The sequence below is a fragment of the Cyprinus carpio genome, chromosome A7 (genome assembly GCF_018340385.1).
Source record: "Cyprinus carpio isolate SPL01 chromosome A7, ASM1834038v1, whole genome shotgun sequence".
NCBI classification, from domain to species: Eukaryota; Metazoa; Chordata; class Actinopteri; order Cypriniformes; family Cyprinidae; genus Cyprinus; species Cyprinus carpio.
The window spans coordinates 46,419,803-46,436,098 of NC_056578.1; the positions used below are offsets into that span (position 1 = coordinate 46,419,803).

Below are 16,296 nucleotides of genomic sequence, written 5' to 3' on the forward strand. Positions count from 1 at the left end.
TTCCCCACTTCAATCCTCCTGGAATGTGAGGTATCCCACCATTCCTCCATTCACCCATAATAAAACCCCTCACTTTTTCCCCAGTTTACTTTTGCAGAAGAAGCCTTTTCAAATAGAGTTAGACTCTTACAAATTTCTTGAATATCTTCTTGAGCAGTTACAAACACAGTTATATCATCGCTGCATATGCGGACACAGAACATTTCACATTTTCTGCAACATAAAAACCTTTCAAATTACTTCTTAAATGACATAACAGAGGTTCAATTACTAAGCTATATAACTGCCGTGAAAGAGGACACCCCTGTCTAATGCCTCTTTTAACAGCTACTGGGCTACTCAATCCCCCTCCTCCTGTCTTGATTAAAACAGATGCATTATTATACAAACAACTTTATCCAAGCAACAATATTATTCCCAAACCCAAAAGCTTCTAAAACCTCAAAAAGAGATATGTATGTCCCACACAATCAAAGGCTTTTTCCTGATCAATAGATAAAAAACCCGACATCACAATTATTATTCATCGAAAAAAATCTATAACATCTCTCATTAAAAACAAATTATCCATAAATTGTACGACCTGGAATACAATATGTTTGTTCCTTCACCACACTATGTAAATATTTCTTTAGCCTATTAGCTAAACATTTAGATATTATTTTATAATCTAAACACATTAAAGAAACTGGTCTCCAATTTTTTAACAAACCCAGATCTCCTTTTTTTGGAATTAGAGATAACACCGCCCTTTTACAGCTACTTGGAAGTATTCCTCTCACAAAACATTCACAAACTACTTCATGAAAGTCTCTGCCTAAAACGCTCCAAAAGTTCTTGTGAAATTCTGCTGGTAGGCCATCAATTCCTGGTGCTCGACTTGTAGAGAGTTGTTGAACTGCTTCAGAGAGTTCATTAAACGAAATCATCTGTTCAAGCTCTTCTTTGTCCATATCATTCAGCTTAGGTAACCCTTGCAACAGTGATCCATACTTCCAGAAACACAGTCAGTAGGTCCAAATAAATCAGTGTAAAAATCCATAGCCATTTTTCTAATTTCCAATGGATTTGAAGTCAATGTCCCATTCTCACAATGCAAACAATGCAAAACTTTCTCTTGTGCAACTTTTCTTTCTAAATTAAAAAAATAAGAAGTAGGAGCATCAGTTTCTTTAATAGACATTATCCTTGCTCTAATCAAAGCACCCTTTACTCTTTCCTCCAAAAAAACCTTCAAATCCATTTTCTTATTCTTTAATTCCTTAATTAGTCCTTCATTATTAACATCAATCAAATGTTCCATATCATAAAAGATCTTTTTCTAATTGCTTTATTTTCCTTTTTATATGTACCGTTGAATTATAAGAATACTGCTGACAAAAAACACCCTGATCTGTGCTCTCCCAACCTCCCACCATTGAGTCAAATTTTCAAAGCCATTCTTATTCAATTTCCACATTTTCCCAAAAGAACCTGAACTTCTCACAGAAGGAATTATCCTGCAATAATTTAACATTAAAATGCCAATAATACTTTGGACGCTGTACTATATTAATATTAAAATCAATGGTAACAATATGATGATCAGAAAAACCATTAGGAAAAATATTTGCATTCATGATTCTGTTGTTTTCTTTTTTACTAACATATAATCTGTCTAGTCTTGCACCAGTAACAGAGGAACCTAACATCTTGATCCATGTATACTGTTTAACCATCTGATTCCTATCCCTCCAGACATCCATTAACTCAAACTCTTTAGTTAAACTGAGAAGTACATGACTGTGGGTGAGTTTCTTCTCCATTTCTGTCTCATAAGAAATTAGTAGTACAATTCCAATCTCCACCCATTATCACACAGATATCATCATTTTGTTGTCTTAATGTGTCTTGCAACTTTTTAAAAAGCTCTACACGATCTGGTCCTTTATTAGGAGCATAAACATTAACGAATAAACATACAATCCCCTTAATTTCTGCTTTAACTATTAAAACTCTACCCTTTTCTAATTCTATAGTAGACAAAATATTTAAATCCATATTTTTTGAAAAAAGAATAGCCACACCCGCACTTATATTTGATCCATGACTAATGAAACACTTCCCATCCCACCATCTACGCCATTCCACCTCATTATCACAATCTGTATGTGTTTCTTGTAAATAAGTAATGTTTATATTTTTTAACTTAATTATTTCAGCAACCATTGCTCTCTTGCTTCTGTCTCTTCCTCCATTAATATTTAAGGAGCCCACTCTTATAATCTCCATAAGAGGACTAAGAAAGAAAGAAAGAAAGAAGAGACAGACAGACAGAAAAGGAAGAGTGTTAAAGTCATCTTATGTGAAGTGCAACTCATTTGGCCCAAATATTAAATTTACGTATTGCATGACTTTTTTCCCCTCTTCTTATCTTTGAAAGTATCTTTTTTTAACCGAAATCTTTTCCTCTTACTCAGACCTTCTTCTCCAACCCTCTTCTGCCAAAAAAAGAACTGAAGTTTCAAACCTTTTTCACATCAGGAAAAAAATTCCTTACATCAACTGTTTTTCCAAACGTCTCATCCATAAAATCATTTAACTCTTCCAACGAAATATACTTGTTCACTTGTGATTTGTGAGAAATTAGATACATCTGAACAATCAGACTGCACACTTTCATCATCGTCACCATCCTCATTACCCACTTCCTTATCAGATCCCAACACTATCTTTGGTAAAGGAAAATCACCACCACTTAAAGTCTTCGATTCTACTCCACTTTCACTTTCAATTTCCATCTGACCTACTGTTATCTCATCCACTGCTTCAGTTTGCTGTAGAACTCCTCCATCAGTTACAACAGACTTTCCATTTACAATCTCAACATTTTCCTGAAATTGAACATTGCCAGAACTATTTCCATTCTGATTTCCACTACTGGACAATTTATCATCAGAAAACTGTCCTTCTTGTTGGGAACTTCCTCCAATCTCATCTCCTTTCTCAATATTTAGCGACTTAGCTTCCCCACTATTATTTCCTTCCAACACTGGATTATTTGTTCTCTCACACGAAGCACCACTCGGGCCAGCCTCACTGTCTACCTCTTTTCTGAAAGGGCACGACAATTTCACATGTCCAACTGAGTTGCACTCATAGCATCTCATTTCCCCAGCGCTAGCATACACCATATACGACTTACCATCAAAAACGCACCTAAACGAAACATTTAAATTCGGTGAATTCAGAAACATATACACGTGTCGTCTAAACGACAAACACATGTTTCAAAGCCGCATTCTTGCATCCAAGCGGGACCATTTTAATTCCACTTGCGAACTTCCCAAAACGTGAAAGTTCCCTTTCTATATCCGCATCGGGAATGAACGCGCGGAACATTAGAAATCGTTACCCTTGTTGTTGGAGAAACCAAAGGTTGTACTGGAATAAAATTCCCACTTACCGAAATTCCACTTTCAACCAAACGATTAACGAGTAGTTCGTCCTTCAGGAAAACCACAATGGCCTTATTCATCCGAGAAGCCGATACAATATTTCCATGTCCCACTCGTTCTCCTACATCCACTAGTACATCCTCAACCGCAACTCCCGCGTTAGTAACACATCTAACCCCGTGTCTAAGCCCCGAGTGGATGACGCCTCTACTCTCAGGTGAGACGCCATCCCGCCCAAACACGAGGCCAGGTACCAAAATTACAACGAGCTGAGAGTTAGATTCAAACTAATTACAAATTCTCTTTTAAGTGCAATTTAAAGAAAACTGAAACAAAGATATAAAGAAAAGAACACTTTTTTTTTTTTTAATTCTCACCACCACCTGACTCCCTTGCACTAACTCCCCACTTCCCAGCATGCACCGAGAGAGAGAGTAATATAAATGGCTAATCAATTAATTTAACAATAAAATGAGTATATAAATTGTTAATTCTAAATTATATTATAAAATAATGAATGAATAATATATGAAAGAAAGAAAGAAAGAAAGAAAGAAAGAAAGAAAGAAAGAAAGAAAGAGAATACAGGAGTCTCAGACTCCAAGCCTCCGGATGTGTGTGCTTCAAGCTGCCCAAAACAACAGCTGTATCAAACACTGCACACGCGCTTCACTGATGATCATTTCATTAAATTCACTTCCAAACTGTTTCTGAAACACTCAGAGGACGAGTTTAATCTTTTATTAACTTTTCCACTAAAACGAGGCATTAAATGCGCACGCGGCTTTGTTCCGTGGCTGATGCTCTCCTCGAGTTTGATCTGCGCGGAGCAAAACAAAAATTTCCTCGCCGCGTATTTTAGTCTCCAAAGAAAGCCATGAACCTCTGCTTGGTGTCCACTTTGTTTCTACTGCGCCAAACTATTTTAGCACGCGAGTTTTGCTCTTAAATGTAGAAGAAGAAAAACACAAGCGCGAGCGGCTCGCGGAGGCGCGCAGACACAGAGCGGGCGGGTTGAGTCTATAAGGTTCTCATGTGTTAAATAAGAGCGCAGCGCGGTTCGAGTGCAGCTCATTGCTTAACATAGAGAGCGTTTGATTTGCTGATTTTACTGAATACTCTACACAGAGAGATGGCAGAAACCGCCCCAGCCGCAGCCGCCCCGCCGGCCAAAGCGCCCAAGAAGAAGTCCGCTGCTAAAGCCAAGAAAGCAGGTCCAGCTGTCGGTGATCTGATCGTTAAAAGCCGTGTCCGCATCGAAGGAGAGGAGCGGTGTGTCTCTCGCCGCCCTGAAGAAAGCTCTCGCTGCCGGCGGCTACGACGTGGAGAAGAAGAACTCCCGCATCAATCTCGCCCTCAAGAGCCTGGTGACTAAAGGAGCCCTTCTGCAGGTCAAAGGAAAACCGGTGCCTCCGGCTCCTTCAAGATCAACAAGCAGCAAACCGAGACCAAGAAGAAGCCGGCGAAGAAAGCAGGTCCTAAAGCGAAGAAGCCCGCGGCCAAGAAACCCGCCGCCGCCAAGAAGCCCAAGAGCGCCACGGCGAAGAAGCCCGCAGCCGCTAAGAAATCGCCCAAGAAGGCCAAGAAACCCGCCGCTGCAGCCGCTAAGAAGACCACGAAGAGCCCCAAGAAGGCAAAGAAGCCCGCAGCGCCTAAAGCAGCCAAGAGCCCCAAAAAGGCCAAGACTGCCAAACCCAAGACAGCAAAGCCTAAAGCTGCCAAGCCTAAAAAGGCAGCTCCCAAGAAGAAGTAAAAACCTTCTGTTTTATTCCCCAACGGCTCTTTTCAGAGCCACCCACAAACTCTAAAGAGAGCAATTTGTTTAAGTAAGGTTCGGTTAAGAAACGTAAACTAATTTGTGCCACCATTGTACTTTACAAATAAAACAACAGATAACATCACAATTCATCAACAACTCATTCAGCACCGTTGTGAACTGCAGGCAACAATAAACAGCAATGAACAATTATTTCATATACACATTACATTAAGTTATTTAGCAGAAGCTTTTATCCAAAGCGACTTACAGATGAGGACAATGGAAGCAATCAAAATCAAGAAAAGAGCAATGATATACAAGTGCTATAACAAGACACCGTTAGCTTAAAGCAGTACATGTAGCAAGATTTTTTATTTTTTAAATAATATAATAAAAAGAAAACAGAATAGAAAAAGAATGGAGCAAGATAGTGTTAGAGGTCTTTTTGCTTTTGTCAAATGTATTATAAATGAAAAAAAAAAAAAAAACATTGAATACAAAATGAAAAGAAAGAGTGCTAGAGTTAGAGGGTCAACTAAAGATGGAAGACATGTGTTTTTATTATTTTATAATTTTTATATTAATATATTTTATCACACAGCAGCAGGGATAAAAGAGCTTCTAAATCGTTCTGTAAACACAGTCATTATTTACTAATCTCCAACTAATTAACACTGAAGAACTAAAAATACCATCTAGTGGATGTTCTTCATACAAAATCATGTTTAATTTTGACCTTGTTCTCTTTCCCCACAAAAACCTCAAGAGAATCTGGAGCCAAACCAATAATATAACCATCCTTTCTGATCATGTTATTAATCCTGTTTTTATCATCCACTGTGATATCAGCTCCCCAGCAGAGCACTGCACAGAACAGAAGAAGCTTTAATGCCACAGGAACTGATCTTCCTCAAAAATAATAATCCTGACTGTGGTTTCTTAAAGACAACCTCACTGTATTTTCTCCAGTTTAATTTACTGTCCAAATGGACGCCAATAAATTTATAAGACTGAACTATTTCTATCTTCTGACCATGGATTGTCACCAGTATTACTGCTTCTTTGTGTCTTCATAAATCAGCGATCAACTCCTTTCTTCTCATTAAAAAAAAATAAAATTTAAATAAATTACACCGTGTAACAAAAAGCTGAACCTCTCTTCTATTGTCCAAACCATTATTTAGTTTGATTAGATCCACAAGTTCAGTATCATCAGAAAACTTTTGTAGATAGCAAGATTACTGAGTATGCTTACAATCAGAAGAAGTCTACAGTGAAAATTAAAAAAAGTGACAAAAAGATAAATTAGAAGAGTGTATCTGAGTTCACCTCGACTCAATGTTTTACATGTTAACTGTATTTAGAAAACCACAAAGCTAACCTCCTTCACAAGTTCTTGAATGTTTTCTGTCGTGTTGTTTCTAAAGCTGCAGAATCGCGCGCCAGCTGTGGAGGCGTGGCTTCGGCGGTCGGTGTTGGAGGGAAGTTCAGTGATTGGTTTGAAATATTACAGACTCTAAACCAATGGGCGACTCGCACGCTCTTTTAAATACAGTAGAGCGGGGCCCCACGTATTCATTATTGGGGCTCACATATTCTACGCTACATTACAAGCGTAGAAGTTTTTATATCAACAATGAGTGGAAGAGGCAAAACCGGTGGCAAAGCGAGAGCGAAGGCCAAGACTCGCTCCTCCCCGTCGGTCGTGTTCACAGACTTCTCCGCAAAGGGAACTACGCAGAGCGCGTCGGTGCCGGAGCTCCCGTCTATCTGGCGGCTGTGCTCGAGTATCTGACCGCTGAGATCCTGGAGTTGGCCGGAAACGCCGCAAGAGACAACAAGAAGACCCGCATCATTCCCCGTCACCTGCAGCTGGCGGTGCGCAACGACGAGGAGCTCAACAAACTCCTGGGCCGAGTGACCATCGCTCAGGGCGGCGTGCTGCCCAACATCCAGGCCGTGCTGCTGCCCAAGAAGACCGAGAAACCCGCCAAAGCCAAGTAAATCACCTCAAGCGTGTTTTCTGAAACCCAAAGGCTCTTTTAAGAGCCACCCATTTTTATCTCTTACAGAGCGATTTTCTTTTAGACTGTTATATAGATTAAGTGTGTATATGTGTGTGTGTGTGTATATATAACAAAGATATGCACCTTATATAATAAAGATTTTTTTTTTATCGAAATAAGTATACTGTACAACTCGAATGTAAATAATTGCAAATACAATCAACAACTGTAGATTATTTTACCATATGTGACCATTTAAACCAATTAATAAGTTAATATTTCATAAGGATTACATTGTTTAATGTTAGTAGGAAACTTGTAAAGTGTGTATTAGTGTAGAGTGTTTGCTTGATTCATAGACTAATAAACACAACAAAGCATTTTGAGCGGGAAAAAAACATTTCCCCGTTTGAAAATAGGAGGTATGCAGTCATTTGTTAGCAGTCATGCGCAGACGTCACACATCAGCCAATCACAGGCCTCTGCACCTTTATGACGCCAGAAGCTGTGGCTGTATGAGTCTTTAAAAGCAGGCGCGTAACACAGAGCAATATTTTCTACTCGAACAGAGACAGGAACGCATTTCAGCAATGGCAAGAACCAAGCAGACGGCTCGTAAATCCACCGGCGGTAAAGCCCCAAGGAAGCAGCTCGCTACTAAAGCCGCCCGAAAGAGCGCCCCAGCCACTGGCGGCGTCAAGAAGCCCCCTCGTTACAGGCCCGGGACCGTGGCTCTCCGAGAGATCCGCCGCTATCAGAAGTCCACCGAGCTGCTGATCCGCAAACTGCCTTTCCAGCGTCTGGTGCGAGAGATCGCTCAGGATTTCAAGACGGACCTGCGCTTCCAGAGCTCCGCCGTCATGGCCCTGCAGGAGTCCAGCGAGGCTTATCTGGTCGGTCTGTTCGAGGACACCAACCTGTGCGCCATCCACGCCAAGAGAGTCACCATCATGCCCAAAGACATCCAGCTGGCGCGCCGCATCCGCGGAGAGCGCGCTTAATCCCGCCGCTGCATCAGCGCATTAAACCCCAAAGGCTCTTTTAAGAGCCACTACACCACACTGAATGAGACCGTTTCCACTGTAGGTGTATTAGTCAATGTAACACTGCACTCAAATGTTTAATCAGTTGAACTTTTCTATTTGCGTTATTATGAATCCCAAATTGAAAGTGCTGCAAGTAATAATACACACATGTAAAAATATAACATATAAGCTGCATGTGCAGTGACACACTGCTGTAGGTAAATACTTAAACTAAAAATACCATACATCTAATATATGTGTATATAATACAGCCAAGTGGAATTATGATGTTGATATTAAAGTATTATAAATTGTCAAGTTGAAAGTGTGTCATAAATGTCTGTTGCAATGATTAATGTGAAAATACAAGTAATTTCGTTATAATAGGTGTTTATTAAAAATAAATTGAGAGCCACTGATTTAATGTTTGATAGGACATCTGTTAGTTCTGTTTATTTGGTGTGCGTTCCTGCAGCTTTATGGAGATATATGGATACTATTGGCTCTTTGATGTTGATGATGATGATATGTATGTCAGTTTGGTTAAAAGCTTCTGCCAATTATCGTGTCTGTAAATATTATGCCGATATGATCTTATAAATCTTTGTCAAAGGATTCTTTTAAAACACGGATTTTAATATGAAACAGGACAGACATCGTTAGATCAGGGTTTGGATTAAACCTCATTGTTTCCTGCTCTAACGAGCGAAGAGGCGTGCGCCATGTGACGCGCGCTGGTTTCAGTCAGGTCCTGTAAGCAAATGTAAAAGGCCTCCCTGCAGCACTTCTCTCTTATTCATTTTCTTCGCTCGACTGAAACTAGGAGTCACTTCATCATGTCTGGAAGAGGCAAAGGCGGTAAAGGACTCGGGAAAGGAGGCGCTAAGCGTCATCGTAAAGTTCTGCGTGATAACATCCAGGGAATCACCAAACCCGCCATTCGTCGTCTCGCTCGCCGCGGCGGAGTCAAGCGCATCTCCGGTCTGATCTACGAGGAGACCCGCGGGGTGCTGAAGGTGTTCCTGGAGAACGTGATCCGCGACGCCGTCACCTACACCGAGCACGCCAAGAGAAAGACCGTCACCGCCATGGACGTTGTGTACGCGCTCAAACGACAGGGACGCACTCTGTACGGTTTCGGAGGTTAAACACCGTAAACAACAAACACAACGGCTCTTTTAAGAGCCACCCACACTCTCACATAAAGAGTTAATGTTGAAGTATCGTTGATTGTTGGTTTTCTTATTTTTGTTTTCTTCGCTTACAAAAAGTGTTCCTGCTGCGTTAAATAACCCAGATTGCCTGCCTGATGGCAGATGGAGTATTCTAATGACAACTTTCATACTTTTTATGCAGAGCTGGCCCTAGACCTTTGGGGGCCCTAAGCAAATTTTGGTTGGAGGCCCCTTTGACCGTTTTTAAGTAAGGCCTAAAGAAAAGCAATGTTTACCTTATAACTATTGTACATATTATATCTGCTTTATTTTTAAAAATGTTTAGTCTATTAAATTATGTTTTAATTATTCTATGTATGATGTATGTTAATTATCTTTTTACACTGCTGGTCCTAAGTAAGTATTTCGTTCTTATGTGGCAATGTACAGAATGACAATAAAAGACCTTGAGTTCTTGAGTTGAGTTCCATGTTTGATGTCTAACAGGAAAATTATGACACCACTGAGCTGAATGGCAGTGCAGTGCAACGAACACACACTGATGAAATTGCTGAATGAAAAGACTGATAAAGTGATTTTCACTGACCATCAAAGAAACATTTTTAATTGACACCAGAGTTTTAAGAGACACAAACAACAGCCTATATATAATTTAAATGAAATAGAGCAAATAGAATAACATTTAAATAAAATATTATATAAAATAAATAATAAATAGAATATTTAAATGTTTGAATTTTTCAAATAAAATTAACAATAACATCTAAAACACCCCAAACAAGATTACTAGTAACAATAATAAGAATTAGGTAACATTTCAATAGAACTATTAAAATCCAAACTTGTGTATTTGTGTGCGCACATGCATACATGGTCTCCTTGGAAAAAAGTAATTTGCTAAAAAACAAAAAATTGAATTAAATGTTGTATCAGCGATTTCATGCCCAAAAAAGGCCCAACCATAAATGATCACATTCATCTAATCTTTCCTAACGATCCGCTAGCTGCCTGCCCCATAAGCAGGCCGTCAAAAAATGCGTCTGCGTCTAGGCTCTGAGATCTGCACACAAAAACAATTGGTTTCACCAACCACTCAAAACCAAAACAAATAGTGTTCCGACCAATCACTGACAGGGGAGGGTGTTGTGAGGTCTTGCGCTCGTGCACGGCTGCACGCGAAGTCGGAGAACACAAGCGCGCAAACCTCACAACACCCTCCCCCTGTAAGTGTTGCATCCCAATATAAGACTTTTAGACTGCAGATTCTCCATACAGGTATCGGAAAATTAAGCCTACAGGTTTACGTACCATTATCTTCTTGCTTCTTCTTTTCTTCCAGCCTCTTCTTTTGTTGTTTTTCATGGCCAGAAAGATATTTTCGTTTCTTGTCAGACATCGCCGACGTCGGAGTAACTGACTGACAGACACTGACCAGGTGACGAGTGACATCACAGGGGTCAGTCAGGGTCAAGATTCGTGGGGAACTCGCCATAATAAAGAACTAAATAAATAACAGCTGTGCTTATCATGATTCCTGATAAAGAGCGCTGTAGGCCCATTTTCTTATTATTTTTTTTATTTTATGTTACTTTTGATGTATGATTTTTTTCATCCACTAGCTAGCAGTGACTCTAGGGGGCCCTCTGCTGGCCACGGGGCCCTTTGCAATTGCAAAGGTCGCTTAGTGGCTTGGCCCGGCTCTGCTTTTATGGACCTTGGCACAGTTATTTATTTGGCAGTCTATGGGACAGTCACAGGCTTCCAGGTTTTCATCCAAAATATATTAAATTGTCACAAAGACGAACGAAGCCTTTACGGGTTTCGAACGACATGGGGGAAAGTGATTAATGACAATTTTTCATTTTGGGGTAGAGTATCCGTAAATGCTTTAAGTGGAATAAATGATAAAATGTTTTGAATAAACCGGTTTTAAAAAGTAAAGTTTAATGCTGGCCTGTGTACTTCACTGAGAATGTAACTATATTTCATGTCAAACTGTTATGAAGTTATTCTATTTTTATCGCCTGTGCAATCTCTGTCGTTCCTTTTGTGTTGTGGAGAGTTTTCTGTCACCAAAACAGATTTCTATAATCATACTGGGCTATATATATATATATTATATATATATATATATATATATAGGGCTATATATATATCTATATCAGACCAGGCAACATTTTTCCAGTCTTCAGCTATCCAATTTTGGTGAGCTCGTGCACATACCTCGGTGGTAACGAGTGGTTATTTCAGTCAAAGTTGCTCTTCTATCAGCTTGAATCAGTCGGCCCATTCTCCTCTGACCTCTAGCATCAACAAGGCATTTTCGCTCACAGGACTGCCGCATACCTGGATGTTTTTCCCTTTTCACACCATTCTTTGTAAACCCTAGAAATGGTCGTGTGTGAAAATCCCAGTAACTGAGCAGATTGTGAAATACTCAGACCGGCCCGTCTGGCACCAACAACCATGCCACGCTCAAAATTGCTTAAATCACCTTTCTTTTCCATTCTGACATTCAGTTTGGAGTTCAGGAGATTGTCTTGACTAAGAACACACCCTAAATGCATTGAAGCAACTGCCATGTGATTTGGTTGATTAGATAATTGCATTAATGAGAAATTGAACAGGTGTTCCTAATAATCCTTTAGGTGAGTGTGTGTATATATATATATATATATATATATGTATATATAATTTTCTTCTTACATTGCATTTCTATTTGAACACGACATTTCCATTTGAATTAAAGCGATTTATAAAATAAAGAGAAAACAACATGGCAATGATACTTAAGTTTGAGACGAAGTGAAATTAGCAGAACAACAGAGAAGAATAAAAAGTGTCTAATCGTTAATGTTTCTCTTTCTCTACATTCTCTCAATGGGTTTATGAGAGGTTTTATAAATTACACTGTATGATATTGATCTTGTGTTGATATTTAAGACGCGTTTGTTTCTATAGAATATAACCATCAAAAAGAGCGGGAATTGAAACAAAGGAAACAGTCACGTGGGCTGATGTCGTTCGAACCATAGACATATAAATACCTAGACGCCTCATTGGCCGCTCGACCGCACGTCAGCGTCGCCGCCATATTGGAGCGGGCAACTCTCCATAACTCTCATATCAGGACAGAGGAAAACATACCTTATTCGTCGGCAGCTTGGGCATCTACAAACCCTCGCACATTAATAAAAGCGTTCTCAGGGTATTATCTTTCACAGGTAAGACTCAACATTTGTTTCTACATGTTTTTTGGTCTTTTTTAGCTTTATGTTGACACCTTAATTAGCCATCAGTGTCAGACTATTAATAGCCAGCGATAGTTAAAGTTGAACTTATATTGTAGTTCATATCATAAAAATTTTTTTTATAACTATATAATTTAATATAATTGATATAATTACCTTATTAAATGTTCTTGTCGTTTTTGTCAAATATTTAGAGGTGGATGCTGCACACTGGTAGAGGACGAGGAGATTCCCGCTTCTATGTAAAGCGCTTTGAGTGCCCAGAAAAGCGCTGTTAAATGTAAGGAATTATTAATTATTATTATATAAATATAACTAGTTTCTTCAGTCAATCACAATACTACAGACTGCATTTAAAATTATTTACACAGGCTGTTTAATGCTGATAATGTACTGTATGTGTATTAACACAAAAACTACATAATGTAAATAGCCTAGAAATGAAAAACAAGGGAACTCATTAGTGAGTCAAGCTGCAATATCATGACAAAATCATTGTTTATTATTGCCCTTGATGTTGTAATAATGATTATTAATTTTGATTAATAGAAAGTTTTTTTGAGGGGGAGCATCTCATATTCTGGTCTGTGTTTAAACATAACTATACTTTGGCATTTTGTTGTACAGCGTAAACTGCTCACACTCACACCCCAAACATTCCTATAACATATATGGAAAAATAAACAACAAAATTTGTGTTTTCTGCATGAGTGTGTGTAATTTGCATTGTAGAACAAAATATCAAGCAATGTGAAGTTGTTTACATTATTTTTCTCACTAACTGAATAAAATATAGGACAATCTTGAGGGAAGCGGTGTAGAATTAGTCTTTATTGGTCAGGTTTTGTCATCACAACTAAACCACTCTATTCCCAGGGGAAAGATAGAACTGAAAACAGAAAAAACAAAAACAAAAAAAAAGTGTGTATCTTGAGCTGAGATTGATTCAGAGGATTTTGTATATATATAGACTTGTGCTGGTATTCGGTAATGAGATATATCACGGTAATAAATGTTATCGTGTTATCGTGGGTACTTCTAAATACCGTGAATAATTATATATTACAAATTATTCAGAATTTGGAATGCATTTTAAGAATACTTTTCCCATCAACTGATCAAAATGCACAACACCGCTGTATGCTGCTTGAATGAGCTTGTGTGCTCTGATGTAAACAAGCACGCATGAGAAGCACATGGAGGAACACGTGAGAGACGCTGAATGAAAGCACAGTCACTCTCTGACAGCAGATGGCGCTAAAAATGCAGCCCTTACCCTGTAAACCCCATAAATAAAGCAGCTGCTACATTCTAAACTATATTTAAATAATTTTAAATAGGCATTCAGATTCGTGGATTTGCTATGGTGTTCATCACAGAGCCAAATACTTAAATATTTAGCCTTAATAGGCTATTTATTTTCAAACTTTTTTTTTTTTTAATCTGGACTACAACATGCCCTAGATATTGTTTGAAAATGTTTTGATTCTTTATTGTTCATTCACACGTTACATTAGGGCCTCTTTAGTTAACAAACTGCCAATGAAAAATTCTTCTGAACATTCATTAATCTTAGGTATCCAATATTGAATCATACATTGTTAAAATTGAAAGTTGCAACTGTTATTTAATGAGCTAACATGAACTAAGACTTGTATTTTTTAACAAAGATTAATAACTTCTATAGCAAATGTAGCTATTAGTCATTGTTTAGCTGTGCATTTATTGAATGAGCACTATGCGATGTCCAACCTGATTACACTATTTTTTATGTATTGCACTGTATTTTATGTAAAATCATTTTCTATTTTTAAACTGTCTTAAATTATTTTTAAGTAAATTTTAAAATCATTTTCAAAGTTATTAAATCACTTGTTTTATTTTTGTGGTTATTTTTCTTCATGATTTTTTTTTTTAATTTCTTTTGTGTAAAGCACTTTGAATTACCATTGTGTACAAAATGTGATATAGCGGCTTCTCTCTGTCCCGACAGAACGGTGTTTTCGTGTTTTTTGTCTTGTAAGTCACAGTGTTTTTGTGCGTCGTCATCGCGTCTATCTGTCTTTAAGCGCGCATACAGTCGTGAGTTTCTGCTGGATGTCGGCAAAGCCGCATTTTTAGAGTTAAACTCAGCGCACGCAGAACAGCTGCGAGATCTTGGACTGCTCCGGAGGCCTACATCATCACCGACCCCCACTACTGCATCTCGCCCACAGCGGAGGCGCCACAAGCGGCGTGAGAGGAAGCAGAAGAGGGGTAAGTGCGGAGGTATCCGGGCTAGGCTAACGGCTAACCCACACAAGCCATCTATCCCCACCATCGTACTGGCTAACGTACGCTCTTTGGACAATAAACTGGACTTCATCCGATTACTACGTTCAACTCAAAGGACTGTAAGAGACTGTTGTGTTTTTGTATTCACGGAAACATGGCTCAGCGACAGCGTTCCGGACTGCGCCATTCAGCTCGACCAGCTGACGTGCTATCAAGCAGACAGAGCTCTCGTCGCGGGAGGAAAAACCCGCGGCGACGGGCTTTGTGTTTACATCAATGACGCGTGGTGCCGCGATACTGTTGTGGTCTGCAAACACCGCTCACCCCTGGTGGAGTTTATGATTATTAAGTGCCGGCGGTTCTATCTGCTGAGGGAATATACTGCCATACTGCTCGTTTAGGTTTACATTCCCCCGAACAACAGCAACAGGAACGATGCACTAAATGAACTGTACCAGCACATCAGTGAGCAGCAAACAGCACACCCCGATGCTTTTCTCATCATAGCTGGGGATTTCAACCATGCTGACTTAAAGAGTGTGTTTCCAAAAATACACCAACACATTAACTTTCCAACAAGAGGTAATAACATTTTAGACTTTGTTTACACCACACAGAGAGGAGCTTACAAAGATTAACTTTCCAACAAGAGGTAATAACATTTTAGACTTTGTTTACACCACGTACTGAGAGACTGCTGCAGCAGAACTCACTGATGTCTTCACAGACATTTTCAACATCTCACTTAGTCAGGCTGTTGTTTCCACATGCTTCAAAGCTACCACCATCATTCCAGTCCCGAAGAAGCCATCTCATCCTGGCTTCAATGACTACAGTCCTGTTGCACTTACTCCCATCCTCATGAAGTGCTTCGAAACGGCTAGTCATGCACCACATCAAGTCTGCTCCCTCCCCCCCTCCCTGGGACCCATTCCAGTTTGCATATCAGTCCAACTGGTCGACCGATGATGCCATCTCAACTACCCTCCACTCAGCACTCACACATCTAGAGAAAAAAGACTCATACGTCAGAATGCTGTTCATAGACTTCAGTTCAGCATTCATCACAATCATCCCTCAACAGCTCATTCACAAACTGGTCGAGCTGGGGCTCAACACTTCGCTGTGCAACTGGCTGTTTGGACTTTCTGACTGGAAGACCTCAGGCAGTATGTGTCGGCAGCACAAACTACAGGAGCGAGATGAGACAAACTACAGGAGCGGGGTGAGCCGCCTGGCCGGACCGGGTGGTGCAGTGACAACAATCTCTCTCTGAACGTGGAGAAGACGAGAGGAGATTGTTGTGGCCTTCAGGAGAGCGCACACTCAGCATGTTCCTCTGACCATCGAGAGCATTCTGACCAGCTGC

General features: G+C 39.6%; 2 protein-coding genes and 2 pseudogenes across 2 annotated transcripts; all 4 read left to right on the plus strand.

Annotated features, from left to right (window-relative positions):
• The first annotated feature begins 4,069 nt into the window (after positions 1-4,069).
• Positions 4,070-5,250, plus strand: LOC122145491 (annotated as a pseudogene).
• A 1,573-nt stretch (positions 5,251-6,823) lies between these two features.
• LOC122145755 lies at positions 6,824-7,200 on the plus strand (annotated as a pseudogene).
• Positions 7,201-7,777: 577 nt separating this feature from the next.
• Positions 7,778-8,552, plus strand: LOC122145750 (histone H3-like). Its single transcript, XM_042761304.1, has one exon. It carries the CDS (start codon positions 7,793-7,795, stop codon positions 8,201-8,203), a length of 411 nt encoding a protein of 136 aa, XP_042617238.1. The 5' UTR covers positions 7,778-7,792; the 3' UTR covers positions 8,204-8,552.
• Positions 8,553-9,019: 467 nt separating this feature from the next.
• Positions 9,020-9,416, plus strand: LOC109092403 (histone H4). Its single transcript, XM_019103076.2, has one exon. The coding sequence runs from the start codon at positions 9,064-9,066 to the stop codon at positions 9,373-9,375; it is 312 nt and encodes a 103-aa protein (XP_018958621.1). The 5' UTR covers positions 9,020-9,063; the 3' UTR covers positions 9,376-9,416.
• Positions 9,417-16,296: the final 6,880 nt, after the last annotated feature.